A 20,577-nucleotide genomic window follows, 5' to 3' on the forward strand; every position below is an offset into this window, starting at 1 on the left:
ATTTCCTTCATAAAGAACATCAGTGAGCCAGATGGGTTGTTACAGCAAACAATGATAGTTGCAATGATAGTTTGCAGAGACTGGCTTTCAATTCTGGCTGCCATGGTTTGATCTGAACCCATTTTCCCAGATTATTAGCCTTGGTTTCTGGATTACAAGCTCAATGATAATACCATTACAGCACTGTCTCTCCCTTTAAACCATCACAATTGTTAAATCACACCTTTGGCATCCCCAGCATTTCACTGACCCCACATCCCCAGTTCCTCTCTCACTCTATGCAATCCTTTGATCCTTGGCACTCCCCCCTCCTTCCCCCTCCTAGAAATCCCCCAGCTCCCCTCCTACCCACAGCTCTAAAAGCAATATTAACAGGAGGCAAGGTCCTCCACCTCACTGCTGATTGCAATAACCATGCTCATGCTCTTGGGGGAGGAAGAGGGAAGCTTGAGTGACACTTTAGTGGAGGAGGTTGAAAAGTGTAATATTTACAAAGAACGGATTAAGAGGGAAAACATCAGCCTGAATTGGTGGGAGATGCAGAATAGAGCAGCATGAACTGATGTGGAGGAAAAATTGTGCAAATTTGAATTGAGGAGAATGAAAATTGGATTGCCAGGTCAGAACATGGCTGACTGAAGAGTTGAGGGTGTGATGAGAGGTAAAAGAGAGTCAGAATGAATTAGGGTGTTGGAAAAGAGAGGGCTGTGTGTATGACAGAGTAGAGACTTGAGTGAGTACAATGCCTCTGATAACTAGATCCAGAGGGGGAGGATTGATGTGCGAGAGTGACTGTCGATGAAGACTTTGAGTAATTGATGGTCTGGTTGGTGAGCTGAAAATAAAGTCACTTTATTTTTATTTTCCATAGATTACACAACCATCAATTACTGAGAATAAATACTAAAATTAAACCAGAATACATCATCAAATATGTGCATTCGACATTGTATTTCCCCATTTTATGTTTTCTTCTCGTCCAATACAAATTATGGTCTTAAATTTGGTGGGACGCGTCAGTTCCCCGCTGACAAGTAACCAGGGGTCTGTCGGGAAGGTAAGTTTCCCGCTTTAAAAACTTACCTTTCAGGAGAAGCGGCTTCAGTTGTTCAGCGGTAGCAGCGAGAGCAGTAACCAGGGGTCTGTCGGGAAGGTAAGTTTCCCGCTTTAAAAACTTACCTTTCAGGAGAAGCGGCTTCAGTTGTTCAGCGGTAGCAGCGAGAGCAGTAACCAGGGGTCTGTCGGGAAGGTAAGTTTCCCGCTTTAAAAACTTACCTTTCAGGAGAAGCGGCCTTTGTTTTTTAACTAACTTTTTTTTTCGGAGTTGTTTTTTTTTGTTTCAGAGCAGCAGGAAACCGGAGGTCGGCCGTGGGGATTTCTGGGAAGGTGTGTCGTACCTGTATATAAATTGGGCGGTTGCTAAACCCGAGACACTACACTTGTGTCCCCCACCCTTCCACGTTCTCTAACCTAAGTGGTTGAGTGAATATCAGGTAAGCTCTTCTTTTCTTTTTCTTGTTTTATCTAGCGGGGATGGCAGGGAAGGCAGTGCAATGTTCCTCCTGCAGAATGTTTGAGGTGAGGGACGCCGTCAGTGTCCCTGCTGATTTCACCTGTGGGTAGTGCACCCATCTCCAGCTCCTCAGAAACCGTGTTAGGGAACTGGAGCTGGGGTTGGATGAACTTCGGATCATTCGGGAGGCAGAGGTGGTCATAGATAGAAGCTTCAGGGATGTAGTTACTGTGAAGAATGAAGATAGATGGGTGATGGTGAGAGGGGCTGGGAGGAAGCAGTCAGTACAGAGATCCCCTGTGGTCGTTCCCCTTATTAACAAGTATACCGCTTTGGATACTGTTGGGGGGGAACGACTTACCAGGGGTAAGCCATGGGGTACAGGTCTCTGGCACAGAGTCTGTCCCTGTTGATCAGAAGGGAAGGGGGGAGAGGAGTAGAGCATTCGTCATTGGAGACTCCATAGTTGGGGGAAATGATAGGAGATTCTGTGGGAACGAGAGAGATTCGCGGTTGGTGTGTTGCCTCCCAGGTGCCAGGGTCCGTGATGTCTCAGATCCGTTTTTGGGATCCTTAAGGGGGAGGGGGAGCTGCCCCAAGTCGTGGTCCACATAGGCACCAAAGACATAGGTAGGAAAAGGGATAGGGATGTAAGGCAGGAATTCAGGGAACTATGGTGGAAACTTAGAGCTAGAACAACAAGAGTATTATCACTGGGTTGTTACCCGTGCCATGTGCTAGCTAGATGAGGAATAGGGAGAGAGAACAGTTGAACACGTGGCTACAGGGATGGTGCAGGAGGGAGGGTTTTAGATACCTGGATAATTGCGGCTCATTCTGGGGTAGGTGGGACCTCTACAAACGGGATGGTCTACACCTGGACCAGAGGGGTACCAATATCCTGGGGGGAAATTTGCTAATGCTCTTCGGGAGGGTTTAAACTAAATCAGCAGGGGGTTGGGAACCTAAATTGTAGCTCCAGTATACAGGAGTTTGAGAGTAGTGAGGTCATGAGTAAGGTTTCAAGATTGCAGGAGTGTACCAGCAGGCAGGAAGGTGGCTTAAAGTGTGTCTACTTCAACGTCAGGAGCATGCGGAATAAGGTGGGTGAACTTGGAGCATGGGTTGGTACCTGGGAATTCAATGTTGTGGCCATTTCAAAGACATGGCTAGAGCAGGGACAGGAATGGTTGTTGCAGGTTCCGGGGTTTAGATATTTCAGTAAGCTCAGGGAAGGTGGTAAAAGAGGGGGAAGGGCGGCATTGTTAGTCAAGGACAGTATTACGGTGGCAGAAAGGACGTTTGGTGAGGACTCGTCTACTGAGGTAGTATGGGCTGAGGTTAGAAACAGGAAAGGAGAGATCACCCTGTTGGGAGTTTTCTATAGGCCTCCGAAAAGTTCCAGAGATGTAGAGGAAAGATTGCAAAGATGATTCTGGATATGAGTGAAAGTAACAGGGTAGTTGTTACAGGGGACTTTAACTTTCCAAATATTGACTGGAAATGCTATAGATCAAGTAATTTAGATGGGTCCGTTTTTGTCCAATGTGTGCAGGAGGGTTTCCTGACACAGTATGTAGATAGGCCAACAAGAGGCGAGGCCACATTGGATTTGGTACTGGGTAATGAACCAGGACAGGTGCTAGATTTGGAGGTAGGTGAACACTTTGATGGTAGTGACCACAATTCAGTTACGTTTACTTTAGTGATGGAAAGGGATAGGTATATACCGCAGGGCAAGAGTTATAGCTGGGGGAAAGGCAATTATGATGCGATGAGGCAAGACTTAGGATGCATAGGATGGGAAAGGAAACTGCAGGGGATGGGCACAATGGAAATGTGGAGCTCGTTCAAGGAACAGCTACTGTGTGTCCTTGAAAAGTATGTACCTGTCAGGCAGGGAGGAAGTGGTCAAGCGAGGGAACCGTGGTTTACTAAAGTAGTAAATCACTAGTAAAGAGGAAGAAGGAGGCTAATGCAAAGATGAGACGTGAAGGTTCAGTTAGGGAGCTCGAGAGTTACAAGTTAGCTAGGAAGGACCTAAAGAGAGAACTAAGAAGAGCCAGAAGGGGACATGAGAAGTCTTTGGCAGGTAGGATCAAGGATAACCCTAAAGCTTTCTATAGATATGTCAGGAATAAAAGAATGACTAGGGTAAGAGTAGGGCCAGTCAAGGACAGTAGTGGGAAGTTGTGCGTGGAGTCCGAGGAGATAGGAGAGGTGCTAAATGAATATTTTTCGTCAGTATTCACGCAGGAAAAAGACAATGTTGTCAAGGAGAATACTGAGATACAGGCTACTAGACTAGAAGGGCTTGAGGTTCATAAGGAGGAGGTGTTAGCAATTCTGGAAAGTGTGAAAATAGATAAGTCCCCTGGACCGGATGGGAATAATCATAAGATTCTCTGGGAAGCTAGGGAGGAGATTGCTGAGACTTTGGCTTTGACCTTTATGTCGGCATTGTCTACAGGAATAGAGCCAGAAGACTGGAGGATAGCAAATGTTGTCCTCTTGTTCAAGAAGGGGAGTAGAGACAACCCCGGTAACTATAGACCAGTGAACCTTACTTCTGCTGTGGGCAAAGTCTTGGAAAGATTTATAAGAGATAGGATTCATAATCATCTAGAAAGGAATTATTTGATTAGGGATAGTCAACACGGTTTTGTGAAGGGTAGGTCGTGCCTCACAAACCTTACTGAGTTCTTTGAGAAGGTGACCAAACAGGTGGACGAGGGTAAAGCTGTTGATGTGGTGTATATGGATTTCAGTAAAGCATTTGATAAGGTTCCCCACGGTAGGCTATTGCAGAAAATACAGAGGTATGGGATTCAGGGTGATTTAGCAGTTTGGATCAGAAATTGGCTCGCTGTAAGAAGGTGGTGGTTGATGGGAAATGTTCAGCCTGGAGTTCAGTTACTAGTGGTGTACCACAAGGGTCTGGGGCAAAATTCTCCCCTACCCGGCGGGGCGAGGGTCCCAGCGTAGCGGAGTGGTGGCAACCGCTCCGGCGTCGGGCCTTCCCAGAGGTGCGGAATTCTCTGCACCTTTAGGGGCTAGGCCCGCGCCGGAGAGGCTCCCGCTCCGCCGACTGGTGCCAACGGCATTTGGCGCCACGCCGATCGGCGTCGGGGCTGGCCGAAAGGCCTTCGCCGGTCGGTGTGAGTCCGCAAATCCGCCGGAGCATCAGCGGCCACTGACGTCACCACCGGTGCATGCACGGTGGAGGGAGTCTCTTCCGCCTCCGCCATGGTGGAGGCCGTGGCGGCGGCGAAAAAAAAAGAGTGCCCCCATGGCACTGGCCCGCCCGCCGATCGGTGGGCCCCGATCGCCGACCAGGCCACCGTGGGGGCACCCCCTGGGTTCGATCGGCCCGCGCCCCCCCCCCCCCAATCCCGCCAGTACAGAAGTGGTTTAAACCACGTCGGCGGGAGAGGCCTGACAGCGGCAGGACTTTGGCCCATCGCGGGGCGGAGAATCGGTGGGGGGGGGGGGGCGTCGATCGGCGTGGTGGCACGCCGATCGGCGGGTTCGATTGCCGCTCCCGCCGATTCCCGGGTGGCGGAGAATTCCGGCCACGGCAGGGGCGGGATTTACGCCGGCCCCGGGCGATTCCCCGACCCTGCGGGGGGTCGGAGAATTCCGCCCCTGTTTTGGGGCCACTGCTGTTTGTCATTTTTCTCAATGACCTGGAGGAGGACGTAGAAGGATGGGCGAGTAAATTTGCAGATGACACTAAAGTCGGTGGATGCGGTAGGATGTTGCAGGTTACAGAGGGACATAGATAAGCTGCAGAGCTGGGCTGACAGGTGGCAAATGGAGTTTAATGTAGAAAAGTGTCAAGTGATTCATTTTGGAATGAGTAACAGGAAAACAGAGTACTGCGCTAATGGTAAGATTCTTGGTACTGTGGATGAGCAGAGAGATCTCGGTGTTCATGTACATAGATCCCTGAAAGTTGCCACCCAGGTTGATAGGGTTGTTAAGAAGGCGTACGATATGTTAGCTTTTATTGCTAGAGGGATTGAGTTTCGGAGCCATGAGGTCATGTTGCAGCTGTACAAAACTCTGGTGCAGCTACATTTGGAGTATTGCGTGTAGTTTTGGTCGCCGCATTATAGGAAGGATGTGGAAGCATTGGAAAGGGTGCAGAGGTGATTTACCAGGATGCTGCCTAGTATGGAGGGAAGATCTTATGAGGAAAAGCTGAGGGACTTAAGGCTGTTTTTGTTAGAGAGAAGAAGGTTAAGAGGTGACTTAATTGAGGCATACAAGATGAACAGTGGATTAGATAGGGTGGACAGTGAGAGCCTTTTTCCTCGGATGGTAATGCCTAGCACGAGGGGACATAGCTTTAAATTGAGGGGAGATAGATATAGTACAGATGTCAGAGGTAGGTTCTTTACTCAGAGAGTAGTAAGGGTGTGGATGCCCTGCCTGCAACAGTAGTGGACTCGCCAACATTAAGGGCATTTAAATGGTCATTGGATAAACATATAGATGATAAGGGAATAGTGCAGAAGGGCTTTAGAGTGGTTTCACAGGTCGGCACAACATCGAGGGCCGAAGGGCCTGTTATGCGCTGTAATGTTCTATGTCAGTTTGAAATGTGGGCGGCTGGGGGCACCGTTGGAGAATTTTGGAGGCCCTACAAAATTTCCAATTCTGGATATACTGATTCAACTCACAGATTTCTCAACTCATTTTGTTTTCACGTGTCAAGGTTTGCAGCCTTTTGCCGGCTGTTAGGTGTTATGAAATTTGTGGCCACCTTGGCGAGCAAACTGTAGCCAGTTGTACCAGATGGCAGCTGTTAACATGATTGCTCAGACAGCGCTTCAAGGAAGGGCACGTGGGAAGAGCAATTCTGCACTGACACTGCCAGGTTGGTGGAGCTTTTCCAGCATTTTCTGTCTTTGGTTCATTATTTTTTTAAATATACATGTAAAATACCCAATTCATTTTTTTCCAAGTAAGGGGCAATTTAGCGTGGCTAATCCACCTACCCTGCACATCTTTGGGCTGCGGGAGTGAGACCCATGCAGATACGGGGAGGATGTGCAAAGTCCACACAGACAGTGAGCCGGCCGAGAACAAACACGGGTCCTCGGCACTGTGAGGCAGCAGTGCTAACCACTGTGCCACCGTGCCACCCTGTCTTAGGTGCATCTGGATTGGAGTGTTTTGTTCATTATTCAAATCAGGGGCACCAAAAATTGTAGTGGTACAATGTAAATAAAGTATGACTGTAATAATTCAATTAATCTCATTGTCAATTGCTCATGTATATTAACCTGTAAAAACTATTCGGCCTTCACTAATAAACTTATTAGGCCAGAGTTTTGCTTACCCCCACCTTTTGGGTATTTCAATTTTATTCTGATTTAATTTTCCACGAAATATTGTCCATACCTAATCTAAACACTTCCACATATCAAAAGGAATTAAGTTTGGAGGAAAATGGCTGTTTTTAAACTGTTCGAAGGAAACAGTTGAACTAATTCCTCACCATCGTCTGAATCACTGTCTGAATCGAAATTGGCAAACTCATTCTTTTGCTCCAGAGCCTGCTCCAGAGCAGCCTGCAGTTTCCGTGGTAACAGCGAGTCCTCATCATCCATCTAAATAATCACAAAATCAAAAAAATATTTAATCCACTCTGCTCCACATTCTTCCAATAAAAGTTGATACTTCATTTCTGTTTAGAGTACCATCTGGGGTACTGTCATCATCCAAACGTATCATTTACTAATACAATACTAAGTTATTACAAAAATTAAGCAGTGTTCTTCTTCAAGTACAAAAAGATTACTATTTGGCTAGAGGTTCATTGCGTCTGTAGAAGATACAGGACACACTTTAAAATTCCTGCTTGTTGAACTACAGAACAACATTTTGGCACCAGAAATGGTCCTCAGTATTTATACTAAAGTTTGCCCTACAATAAATGTTTTTAGTTTCTACTTCTAAACCTAGCCTTAATCATCAATCTAATAAGTAAAATAGTATTGCGTGGAGGCCGCCGTATTGCGTGGAGGCCCCCCCCCCCCTATATGTAGCATGGATGCCAGGCGATTGGTGCCTGAGAGGGGATCTCTGATATAGTTTGACCTGTTCATTGCATTTACTTCAAAGTTTAATCTGTCTCTTTAATCAAACTATCTTAATGATTTGTATATTTGGGGCAATTTACAATAATATTCCTTTTGATGTTAAGGAACTGGTTTATCTCATTGCAAAGAGTTGTAAGTTTGGCACAGGCCTGCAAAGAATTTTTATCGCCCACAAGACAATCTGAATGGCTAATTGTGTATTAATGACATCTGGTCTCCAACTTACATTTGAAGCATTATTGAGTTTTCTGTAAGGAAACATCTGCAAAGGTTTAACAGATGTTCATTTAGGCGCTTAATGGGAAAAGGCAGGGAACAGCAGGTGAGTCGTCTCACAAGTGGGTGCTTACAAAAGTTCTGACATAAGCAGCCATTAATAAAGTTAAATTCAATTTTGGACAGGGCAAAAAGCTGTTGTGTTTGCTGTTGAAGAATTTAATTGTGTTCATTATTTGACAAAACTTCTTGAACTCCATTAGGAAAGAAGCACACAAAAATGTTTGAGTGGGAAATATTCATTATTCCATAGAGTGGTGAAGCCGAATGCATCATGATTCTGATACTCCTGAACCAGCAGGAGTTATGTCATTTCCTTGGAGGCACAAAAAATCAAAACAAAACCCTGAGGTCAATGAGAAAAATCTGGTAAATTCCTTTGATTTCCCCCAGGTGAGTAAAAGAACTCTAGGGACAAAATTCTCTCAACCCTCTTGCGATGGGTTTTCTGCCGGGTGAACGTGGAGAATCTAGTGGGAGCCAAAACGTTGTGAACCTGCCGGCGTAAAATCACACTGCAATTCTCCCAATGGTGGGTTAATGACAGGTCACTCTTCTCGCTGGCTAGGGGCATGGATGCAATTTGCATTCTTTTGCTCATTAAACATCTGTCCACCAGCATCCCATCAGACCTGCCAATCTTCCATTGCGCCAGCATGAAAATACGTCAGTTCAAAAGGGGCAGCAGGGTAGCATGGTGGTTAGCATAAATGCTTCACAGCTCCAGGGTCCCAGGTTCAATTCCCGGCTGGGTCACTGTCTGTGTGGAGTCTGCACGTCCTCCCCCTGTGTGCGTGGGTTTCCTCCGGGTGCTCCGGTTTCCTCCCACAGTCCAAAGATGTGCGGTTAGGTGGATTGGCCATGCTAATTGCCCGTAGTGTCCTAATAAAAGTAAGGTAAGGGGGGGGGGGTGTTGGGTTACAGGTATAGGGTGGATACGTGGGTTTGAGTAGGGTGATCATGGCTCGGCACAACATTGAGGGCTGAAGGGCCTGTTCTGTGCTGTACTGTTCTATGTTCTATGTTCTAAAACTTGATTGCTTAAGGATCACATGCACAAGATAGTCGACAGTTCACCAGACATTTCCAGGTGAATGCGACAAAGTCTTTTGGCCGTAGTCCCCTGCTGCTCTTGATGCTGTTCACTACTCTGTTGGGGTAGATTGGTTCCTGCTCTCCATCTCCTACTGAGCTGGTCTTCATTGTCAGCAACGTGCTGCTGGACCCATGGACTATCCTGTGTCATTGTGTCGGATCAGTACAGCACTTGGGATTGGGGAATAGAGGGGTCTCCTTTCCCTTGGTGGCAAGCACCAGTATCTACCTGGACAGCACTGTGCTACAGGACTCATGGAGCCACCACAACAAAGGTCCAAAGTGTAACCGGGGGTGGAGTGCAAGGTGAGGCCAGTGTGTTGAGGGGGCTGGGCTGACAAAGACCAGCAGGACAATGTGGATGGGGAGGCTTTGCAAGGAAGTGGGGGGAGGGTGGCGAGGGTTCATGCACCTTTGTAACATCACCCACCTCTAAACTTTTTTCACCTCACAGCTGAACTTCCCAACATCTCTTGGTGATTTTCTTGAATTTCCTTAATTTAGGGGTCAGGAAGTGAGTTACACACCATAGAATTCTCAGTCTCTGACCTACTCTTGCCAGCCACAGTATTTATATAACTAGTCCATTTGGATTCTGGTCAATGAAACCAGGATGTTGATAGTAGAAGATTCAGCGATGACTTTGAATGTCAAGGGGAGGTGGTTAGATTATTTGTTGACTGACACCTGTGTGGTACAAATGTTACTTGCCACTTATCAGCCCAATCCCTGACGGTCGTCCAGGTCTTGCTGCACAGGGACAGGGACTGCTTCAGTATCTGAGGCATTGCGAATGGTGCTGAACAGTGTGTGATCATCAGCGAACATCCCCACTCCGGTAACTACATCCACATTCTATACCATTGTCTCATGGCCCTTAGAGCTGTGCAAAATATATTTTCAGTCAGGTAGCAGGGAGCATGCAAGAGCAGACTCAATGTAAACGTTCCCTTATTTTGTTTTCCTCCCCACTTTCCCCCTTTCCATAATCATACGGCCGGACTGAAACCCAAGAGAATGTGGGAATGAACCAGCTTGCCATTGCTCATTGCCATAGGGACCAGTATTCCCAACGTGCCAGCCAGCCTGCACTCCGTACAACAGGTTTATTTTAATCGTAAACCTGTAAAGAACATACAGTCCTCAACTAGATAATATTTCAATTCCAATTATTAATACACAAATAGTTCATAGATTAGTGCCTGTACAGGGATATTTCTACTTTGAATCTTACCTGTCGAGGAAAGCGATCTGCTCCTAGATCAACCATTAGTGCCTGATGGAAAGAATTTTGTAGAATATATGATCACTATACATCAGTAGATTCTTTAACTAAAAATGTGCTGCCTGACCCCCACATGAGATTAAATACTTCCCCTCGACTCCTGCACAAATGAAGCCTGCAAGGCCCACTACCAGAATTCAGAACAAATAAGCAGTTTATTCAGGTTTGTGCTAAAATGGGTGTCCAACATGGTGGCAGACACATTCACAAAAAAGTACTGAAGGGCATTAGATCTTAACACAGTTTTAAGAACTGCAAGAATTATTTGCATTGGTTCACCAAACTGCTTCAACAGGAGCAAAGTTCTGAATTTAAACTGACGCTGCACCTTAACCTGGTTACAAAATGCCAGTCCCACAGCTAGATTTGCCACCACTTTCATGTCAGGTACTTGACTGTATTGTACCACAGATGCTGCCTGTGATCGCTGCATAAACATGTCAGATGACGTTAAAAATTGCATTCCTGGGAACTGTACCGGTCTGAACCCCCGGTGGAGGGGGGTGGAATGGGGCGCTTCTTGGACAAGCTGCGATTCCCGAGGGTGGAGGAGGAGCAGGTGGAGGGACTAGGGGCGTCGATCGAGCTGGAGGAGGTGGTCAAGGGGATAGGGCGCATGCAGTCGGGGAAGGCGCCGGGGCCGGACGGGTTTCCGGCGGAATTTTATAAAAGGTATTTGGACCTGTTGGTCCGGACCTTTAACGAGGCAAGGGAGGGGGGGGCTTTGCCCCCAACTATGTCACGGGCGCTGATTTCCTTGATCCTGAAGCGGGACAAGGACCCTCTGCAGTGCAGATCATATAGGCCCGATTTTGCTGCTGAACGCCGACGCTAAAGCTGCTGGCAAAGATCCTGGCCACTAGAATAGAGGATTGCAGTGTCCCGGGGTCATTCATGAGGACCAGACGGGGTTTGTGAAGGGAAGGCAAGCTGAATACAAACGTACGCAGGCTCCTCAACGTATTATGATGCCGCCATGTGGCAGGGGAGGGCGGAGATAAGTGGTGGCATTAGATGCGGAGAAGGCCTTCGATAGGGTTGAGTGGGAGTATTGGTGGGAGGTGTTGGAGAGATTTGGGTTTGGGGAGGGGTTTATACGGTGGGTGAGGCTGCTCTATGAGGCCCCGATGGCGAGTGTAGCCACAAATAGGAGGAGGTCGGAGTACTTTCGGCTGTACCGGGCGACGAGACAGGGGTGCCCCCTGTCCCCCCTGCTCTTCGCGTTGGCAATTGAGCCCCTGGCCATGGCACTGAGGGAGTCAGGGAACTGGAGGGGCCTGGTGCGGGGTGGGGAGGAGCACTGAGTGTCGCTGTACGCGGACGACCTGTTGCTGTATGTGGTGGACCTGGTGGGGGGGATGCCGGAGGTGATGAGGATTCTTAGTGAATTCGGGGGTTTCTCGGGGTATAAGTTGAACCTGGGCAAGAGTGAGGTGTTTGTGGTACATCCGGGGGGACCAAGAGGAGGGGATTGGTAGGATCCCATTGAAGCGGGCAGGGAAGAGCTTCAGGTACCTAGGGGTCCAGGTGGCGGTGAGCTGGGGGGCCCTGCACAAGCTCAACCTCACAAGGTTGGTGGAGCAGATGGAGGAGGAGTTTAAGAGGTGGGATATGTTATCGCTGTCACTGGCGGGGAGGGTGCAGTCCGTTAAGATGACGGTGCTCCCGAGGTTTTTGTTCCTGTTCCAGTGCCTTCCCATCCTTATCCCGAAGGCCTTTTTTAGGAGGGTCAACAGGAGTATCACGGGATTTGTGTGGGCGCATGGGACTCCGAGGGTTAGAAGAGTGTTCCTGGAACGAGGCAGGGATAGGGGGGGGCTGGCGTTGCCCAACCTCTGTGGGTACTATTGGGCAGCCAACGCAGCGATGGTGCGTAAGTGGGCAATGGACGAGGAAGGGGCAGCATGGAAGAGGATGGAGGCGGCGTCTTGTGTGGGCACGAGCTTGGAGGCGCTAGTAACGGCGCCGTTGCCGCTCCCTCCAACGAGGTATACCACGAGTCCGGTGGCGGCGGCTACCCTCAAAATTTGGGGGCAATGGAGACGGCACAGGGGAGAAATGGGGGGCTCGATGGAGGCCCCAATACGGGGGAACCATCGGTTTGTCCCAGGGAGCATTGATGGCGGATTTCTGGCTGGCACAGGGCAGGGTTAGGAGGTTGAGGGACCTGTTTGTGGAGGGGAGGTTCGCGAGCTTGGGGAGTTAGAGGGGAAGTTGGGCTCCCCCGGGGAACATGTTTCGGTACATGCAGGTATAGGGCGTTTGCCATGTGGCAGATGGAGGGGTCCCCTTGTTGCCCCCACATGGGTTACGGGACCGGGTGCTCTCGGGGGTGTGGGGTTGGAGGGGAGGGAGGATTCGGACTATACCGGGTGATGCAGGAGGTAGACGACGCCTCGGTGGAGGAACTGAAGGGTAAATGGGAAGAGGAGCTGGGTGAGGAGAGTGAGGAGGGGACGTGGGCGGATGCCCTGGAGAGAGTGAATTCCTCCTCTTCCTGTGCAAGGCTTAGCCTCATACAGTTCAAGCTGCTGCATAGGGCCCACATGACTGGGTTGAGGATGAGTAGGTTTTTCGGGGGCGAGGACAGGTGTGCTAGGTGTTCGGGGAGCCCAGCGAACCACGCTCATATGTTTTGGGCATGCCCAGCGCTGGGGGAGTTTTGGAAGGGGGTAGCAAGAACGTTGTCGAGAGTGGTGGGATCCAGGGTCGAGCTAGGCTGGGGACTCACAATTTTTGTGGTTGGGGTGGATCCGGGAGTGCAGGAGGCGAAAGAGGCCGGTGTTCTGGCCTTTGCGTCCTAGTAGCCCGGCGGAGGATCTTGTTCCAAATGGAAGGATGCGAGGCCCCCAAGTGTGGAGGCCTGGATCAATGATATGGCGGGGTTCATTAAATTGGAGAGGGTGAAATTTGCCCTGAGGGGATCAGTATAAGGGTTTTTCAGGCGGTGGCAGCCTTTCCTGGATTTCCTGGCGGAACGGTAGGGAAATAGGCCGACAGCAGCAGAAACCCGGGGGGGGGGGGGGGGGGGGGGTTGGACTGGGGGGAGGAAGAACTGTGTACATGGGTCTGTGGGATGTGGCGGGTGATATCTCTATCCCTTTTGTTGTTTGGGTGCTCTTTTGTTTTTTTTTCTTTTTCCTTTTGTTTGAAGGGGGGGGGGGTATTGTTCTTGCGGTGCTACCGCGGTTGTTTGTTAATTGAGTTAGGATGTTTATATTTTGTAAAAATTTCAATAAAAATTATTTTTTTTTTAAATTGCATTCCTGTTCGCTATTAAGTGGACAGAAAAACGTGGGCAGTGTGCCCATTTTTCCCTGATGTGTATAGTCAGCTAGGAAGGCTCCCTGCCAATGGCATTCATTTGTATAATTGGTCCTTTGGTGCACAGCTATAGTTTCTGAATTATCCAGTAAAAAAATTGGATGGCAACTATAATAATCCATAATTACCGCTGTTTGTTGATTGATGCAATCTCTTCATACCATCCGATGGTTGGATTACCAGCACACAATCCTCTTTAGACAGTAGGGTGGGACAATTTAATCTATAGGTTTCCACGTGATCATTAGTCTGTAAGGAAACCTTGGGGTTGTTTTCTGGCCCTGTTTTCAGTGGGCAGCAATGGCCGAGGGGGCGGAGAATCGAGCGGGTGAACCAAAACGGCCCCGACGCCGTCAGAATCTCTCCACTTGATTGACCCCACATCGCCATTATAATACAGTTGAATATAATTAGTGGGCTTCCCCACTGTAACCTCTCCCATGTAGAAAAGCCCACCTCGCAGCATGATGTCACATCAGCGCAGTTCACAACAGGTTTTTAAAAATGGGGAACTGGCAACTAGAACCTGCCGGGGAAGGGTGCCCTGGAAATGCTTGGGCATTACCCCCTACCACTGTCTGGGCATTGCCCCAGGGGGCAGTGACGGGGGGGGGGGGGGGGGGGGGGTTAGAGGTTCCCTGTGTGCGTGCGTGTGGGAGGGGTGGTGGTAATGGAGGTAGAGTCCATGCCTGCAGACGTTGGGGGGGTTCCCGTAATGCTGTCGGTGGGGGAGTCCATGGTATGGCGGAGGTGGACATTTCTTTTTGTCTATTTTATCATTCTGACATTGGGGCCCATGTGTCAAGAGCTGAGGTTGCTGGGCGGAGCGGACTCATTCAAAGCCTGCCCCGCCAGCATGATGTAGTGGACCCACCTCCTTAATTTATTTTGCTTACGTGTTTAAAAATAAGGTGCGAAAAGCCAACAGACTTTTCCTGCCCGTGTTGACACATAGACCATAAATGATAACATTTTGCCCTATGTATAGTGTTCCTGTCATGACATTGAGTACATTGCTCTGTATTTTTGTCATAACCATATTTTTTTCTTTCTGAAGTGTACCTTTGGTATTTTAGAGAAGAACTTTGTATCATGTTTATCCTATTGCCAAGTGTCTCTCGTGTGATGATGTTAAATCTTCAAGCCCTTTATGAGACACCTTCAATGGATGTTATCCATGACAAAACAAAGCAACTCTTTAAGAGTAGCCAGAACTAGGCATAAATATTTTTTTCCCCACTTGAAAACAAGTTTCAGGATAATAGAAGTCGAGGAAATTACAGTAGGTTAAACTGGGACACCCATGAAACCCACCTCCTACTCTCTTAGTCACACTGCTACTTAACTGTTGTCTACCTAACTTTCCTTCTGGCTGTTATGCTAGCTGATATGGTAATTCCCCTTCTTAGATATTGCATTCCTCTATAAAAGCACTATCTCAGTAAACTTACCCGTGACCTCCCTATTTGCGCCTCTCTCTCCCGTTCTACCTTCAAATTATTTTCCGTTTTTGGTCACCTCACAGATTTTTGGACAACTTTCCCTCAATACAACTTTTGGCATGGTCAACCACTTAATTCTCTTCTTAACAACTCTCATACTTGTTTAGCTCAGTGGAACACTCTTACTTTCATCTATTCCTGCTATCTGACTTTACCCAAAGCATCGACAACAGTTCCATCCATCCTTTGGCCCCTCGTTTACCTCATGTTGCCCCGGGGTTAGGTTAATCTGCCAATCTGGGATCAGCCTTGACATGTATGATGATGTCACCCAACTTTCCTGTCTGCTGCTTCTGGTGATCTACGTATTCCCTCTTGTTTTCAAATTTATTGGCTGCCATCTAGTCTTGGAATGAGCCACAATTTTCCCCACTTTACAATTAGAAAACTAAAACTGTTGAATTTGACATCTGTCACAAGCATTCTACCAAGTGCCATGGGACATTTTTCTACGTTTACTATTTATTTCTTACCTAACTATGTATCACCTCAGTACTTAAGCACATCTTTGTTTGCCTGGATTAATTCTGAAGTTACATTACAAGTAAAGAAAGAGCTTTTATTCATATAGCATCATGTGTGAACTCAAGATGTCCCCTTCAGAACCAATGCTGTACGTCTGACGTGTAATCAGAGTTTCAATGCAGAGAAATTAAGTAAGAAACGGAGGTTAATATCTCATATCTTTCAAATAAAACGCTCCAATCCGTTGACATTACGGATAGGAAATGTACCTCCTAAAAAGAGGGAGGTGGTCTTACCTCTTCCACTGGAAGTTCCTTCAGTTTGGAGAGCGAGCTGGAGAGCAGGCCCACTAGGAAGGGCGTCGGGCAGCACACAATATCAATCATGGAGGATGGAAGCACTGGTATGAAGGTGTGCTGCCAGGAGAATGGGTATAGCAGAGCCACCACAGCGTGGGCACAGTTGGACAAAGTGCTGTGTAAACATATCACAACTAATAGTTAATTCTGTTATTCAGTAATATGAATGCTCTTAAGACCATAAGACCATAAGACATAGGAGTGGAAGTAAGGCATTCGGCCCATCGAGTCCACTCCACCATTCAATCATTGGTTGATTCAACTCCATTTACCCGCTCTCTCCCCATAGCCCTTAATTCCTCGAGAAATCAAGAATTTATCAATTTCTGTCTTAAAGACACTCAATGTCCCGGCCTCCACCGCCCTCTGTGGCAGGAGAATGGGTATAGCAGAATGGGTATATTTCTTCCTAAAATACTGTCCGATTTACAAAAGAAATTATGATAATCTTGGGCTAGGGAAATTTTATATATTGAAATTTAGGTGATGTCCTGAATAAAAGGTGCCATGACGGGCATTTCAACCGCCACAATGTATTGTATTGTGAACACTACACTAGGTTGTTCCTTAGGTTTTATACATGGGTGCAGTTAGCTGGTCGTAGCTATTGTTCCTTTTTGACCGGTTAGTGGATAGGATTGTTCCAGTAGCAATCAAGGTGGGCATGATGAAAGGAAGACAAAATCTTGTGACGTTAACCAAACTGAATAAATAGCCCATCGATAGCAAAAAACTTGAGTATTGCTGAAAAAGAGACGTGGTCGAAGCTTTGTCTCTTGTGCAGGAAAGGGGCTGGTTTAGCACAGTGGGCTAAATAGCTGGCTTGTAATGCAGAACGCAGCAGCGCGGGTTCAATTCCCGTACCAGCCTCCCCGAACAGGCGCCGGAATGTGGCGACTAGGGGCTTTTCACAGTAACTTAATTGAAGCCTACTTGTGACAATAAGCGATTATTATTATTATTAGAATGCCAAATTTCAACGGAAGCAATAACTTATACTGCGTGAGAAAAGGGTGCTGAAATTTGCATGTCGGTCGAAATGTTGCAATGGAGAACGACCAGGAAATTAATTAATATATCATGCAATCTCAATTGAAGTAGTAATAATTTTACTTGATTGCATCCTTTTTTCAATGCAACAAACTGTTGAATATAATAATTTGCAACCACTCAGAGAAATCCTTGAATGACCTTCCATTTGGTATGACTTCATTGAACTGACTGCCAGATTGCACCAATGGAAATGCACTACTCAAAATGCACCGTGTCACTCAGTTATTCGATTTTTATTCTGAAGTCACACAGACACTCCAACCGGGATTCTCCAAAATCCCGGCCAAGTGTTGACGTCGGCGTAAACACCGGAGTGGTGTACGTTGGCGTCAACGGGCATCCTGGCCCAGCAATTCAGCGGTCTTCAGGGGGCCAGCACAGCGCCGGAGTGCTGCGCGCTGCTCTGGCACCAAAAGGCAGCCCTGCATTGCTGGTGCGGGTCCACGCATGCGCGCAACAGCCGTCTCTGCGCCTGCACATGCGCGCAACAGCCGTCTCTACGGCAGCGCATGTGCGTGGTTGCCCTCTCCGTGCCAGCACCTCGCAACATGGCAGAGACCTACAGGGGGCCCTCGTGGGATGAGGTAGGCCCCCACCAGATCGCGGGCGCCCACCGATTGGAGCCCCCCCGATTGCGGGCCTAGACGCCGTGAAGGTTCCCCCCGGAGTCAGATCCCCCTCCCCCCCCCACCCAGGACGTCCATCGCAGCCACGGCCCGAGCTCCCGCCGGGTGGTACCAGGTTGGAACCACGCCGGCGGGACTCAGCGGAACACGGTGGGAGTTCAGCCGGTTGACCGCGGAGAATCGCCGCGGTTGCCGGAGAATCGTGTCCCAGCGTTGAAGCAGCATGGTGGGAATTTCCCGTGTCTCCGCCGATTCTCTGACCCGGCGCGGGCTCGGAGAATCCCGCCCGCCTTTTGGGAAATATGAATCTGGATTTGAATTCCCAGCACAATTGGAATTTCTTTGCACAGTCACTTTTTGGCTAATCAGATGTTGCCACTTGCTGGGATTTGAATGAAACAAATCAACAGGCTCAATCATGTGCAACACACTGAACCTTAAGCTATTTGGTTTAACAAGAGGATGTCCCAGGATCTCGGCTGCTATGTTAGAACTTGATCGCAATGTCAAATGCCAGGCTTGACCTGTAGAACTCTTTCATTGGCTCCTCTATGCTAACACCTACCAAGTGATAAGGAAATAGGGAAAGCTTGCCTAAAGGATTTCCTTTAGACCATCAAATTTCCGCCCTGCAGCTGGAAGCTTGGGTTAAAAAAAAGGAATGGTGATGGGACAATCTGCTAAACATCATAGGTTGTAAATTTACATCTTCACTGCCAATGAGTATTAAGATACAGCTAAATATAGCTGGATTGAAGAAAATATACTGCAGAAAAAAGAACACTATTTTTTTTAGTGTACTTATCACAATTAAACAAAAAACTCAAGGAAAACAACTCCAATTTAATGAGGACTCCTGAAATAACAAAAACAATTTGGGAGGTCCAGCTGGTTTAAAACTCCAATAATCTGAAAGCACTTTACTTCAGTTAATGAGGACATTTCTGACAGACTTGTTTTATTCAGTATTGATGATCATTATGAGGTTAAAAATGTCTAAGGTCAGTTTCCACAATTAGGATGCATCCAGAAGAATCATAATTAATGAGAAAACATGATTGCAAACATGTGGAAAATCTCACCAACTTTGTTTATTATTTACAGCACAGAAGGAGGCCATTCGGCTCATCGTGTCTGCGCCAGCTCCCAAAAGAGTAACTGAGCTAGTCCCATTCCCCAGCCCTATCTCCGTATCCCTCTGAATGAATCCCTTTCAAATATATATCCAGCTCTCTTTTGAAACCTCCTATGGAATCCACCTCCAACATTCTCCCAAGCAGCGCATTCCAAATCCCAACAAAGATGTTTCTCCTCATCTCACTCTTGCTGATCATCTTTAAATTGTGACCCCTCATGACTGACATACCAACTAGTGGAAACAGAATATCCTTCTGCACCCTTCCAAAATTGTTCAGAATTGGGCAGCACGGTGGCGCAATGGGTAGCATGGCTGCCTCATGGTGCCGAGGTCCCAGGTTCGATCCTGGCTCTGGGTCACTGTCTGTGTGGAGTTTGCACATTCTCCACATGTTTGCGTGGGTTTTGCCCCCACAACCCAAAGCTGTGCAGGATAGGTGGATTGGCCACGCTAAATTGCTCCTGAATTGGAAAAAATGAATTGGGTACTCTAAATTTTAAAAGAAATTGTTCAGAATTTTGGACTAAGGTCGCCTCGTCATCTTCTGTGCTCCAAAGAGAACAAGCCCAATTTCTCCAATCTTTCCATGTATCTAAAATTCCTCATTCCTGGTTTCAATCTAGTAAATCTCTTCTGCACTCGCTATGGCTTCAGCATCCTTCATTAAATAAGGTGCCCAGAACTGAACAAAATACTCCAAATGTGGTCTGGCCAATGGTTTGGAGAGGTGTAGCATCACTTCCTTGCTTTTATACTCTATCCCTCTATTTTATAAACCCAAAGATGCTATAAGCCTTCTTTTTAAAAAAATATTTCTTTATTCTCCTCCTTTTTCACATTTTCTCCCAGATTTACACCCACCAACAATAAACAATAGTCAGTAACAAATATGTCAATCCCCGTATCAATAACAACGATCCCATCCTCCCACCAAACCCAAAACATTCGCCCGCATGTTCACACAAACAAATGACAAAAAGGAATCAGGAATCACCCATAGCCAGCATTAACACCATCGCTCCCCTCCCCCAACCCACCCCCCCAACTAATGTTCGATGTTATCCAGTTCTTGAAAGTGCACAATGAATAATGCCCATGAATTGTAGAACCTCTCTATCCTTCACCTCAGTTCAAACTTAACTTTCTCAAGAGTCAAGAATTCTAACAGGTCGCCCCGCCACGCCAGGGCACAGGGTGGAGAGGTTGCTCTCCAACCCATCAGGATCCGCCTTCGGGTGATCAACGAGGCGAAGGCTACAGCATCTGCCTCCGCACCCGTTTCCAACCCCGGCTGGACCGACACCCCGAATATGGCCTCCCGATGGCCCGGGTCTAGTTTCCCGTGCACCACTTTAGAAATTACCCTAAAAACCTCCTTCCGGTAATCCTCCAGCTTTGGACAGGACCAAAACATATGACTCCCCAAAACTCCCCCCCCCCCCCCCCCCCCCGCAACTTTCACACACATCTTCTACTCCTTCAAGGAATCGGCTCATCCTCGCCCTCGTGAGGTGTGCTCTGTACACCACCTTCAGCTGTATCAGCCCCCATCTCGCGCACGAGGTGGAGGCATTCACTCTCTGGAGCACCTCACACCAGAACCCCCTCCTCCATATCCTCTCCCAACTCTTCCTCCCACTTTGCTTTGATCCCTTCCAGTGGTGCCTTGTCCTCTTCCAAAATAGCTCCGTAAACCGCTGACACCACCACCTTCTCCAGTCCCCCTGTCGTCAGCACCTCCTCCAGCAATGTGGAGGCCGGCTCCTCCGGGAAGTTCTGTCTGTCCTTTCTGACAAAATCTCGAACCTGCATGTATCTAAACATTTCCCCC

At 47.8% G+C, this 20,577-nt stretch overlaps 1 protein-coding gene and 1 long non-coding RNA gene across 4 annotated transcripts in view; one reads left to right on the forward strand and one right to left on the reverse strand.

The window, feature by feature from the left end:
* The window catches only part of dennd2b (DENN domain containing 2B), a 412,949-nt gene that overhangs the window by 15,046 nt on the left and 377,326 nt on the right, over positions 1 to 20,577 (reverse strand). For both annotated transcript variants that reach the window (XM_038808142.1, XM_038808141.1), the window contains exons 15-17: positions 15,867 to 16,044; positions 10,229 to 10,270; positions 7,020 to 7,131 (exon numbers count right to left, since the gene is read on the reverse strand). In XM_038808142.1, the coding sequence (XP_038664070.1) occupies positions 7,020 to 7,131; positions 10,229 to 10,270; positions 15,867 to 16,044 (332 nt within the window). The remainder of the gene's footprint in view (positions 1 to 7,019; positions 7,132 to 10,228; positions 10,271 to 15,866; positions 16,045 to 20,577) is intronic.
* LOC119971879 lies at positions 1,434 to 18,772 on the forward strand. 2 transcript variants are annotated; one of them, XR_005461935.1, is made up of 4 exons: positions 1,434 to 1,493; positions 6,234 to 6,395; positions 8,103 to 8,292; positions 18,713 to 18,772. It is a non-coding gene; the product is annotated as an uncharacterized LOC119971879 (long non-coding RNA). The 2 variants fall into 2 exon arrangements; XR_005461934.1 differs by lacking the exon at positions 18,713 to 18,772 and adding an exon at positions 10,009 to 10,817.

This window comes from Scyliorhinus canicula, chromosome 9, assembly GCF_902713615.1.
Source record: "Scyliorhinus canicula chromosome 9, sScyCan1.1, whole genome shotgun sequence".
NCBI classification, from domain to species: domain Eukaryota; kingdom Metazoa; phylum Chordata; class Chondrichthyes; order Carcharhiniformes; family Scyliorhinidae; genus Scyliorhinus; species Scyliorhinus canicula.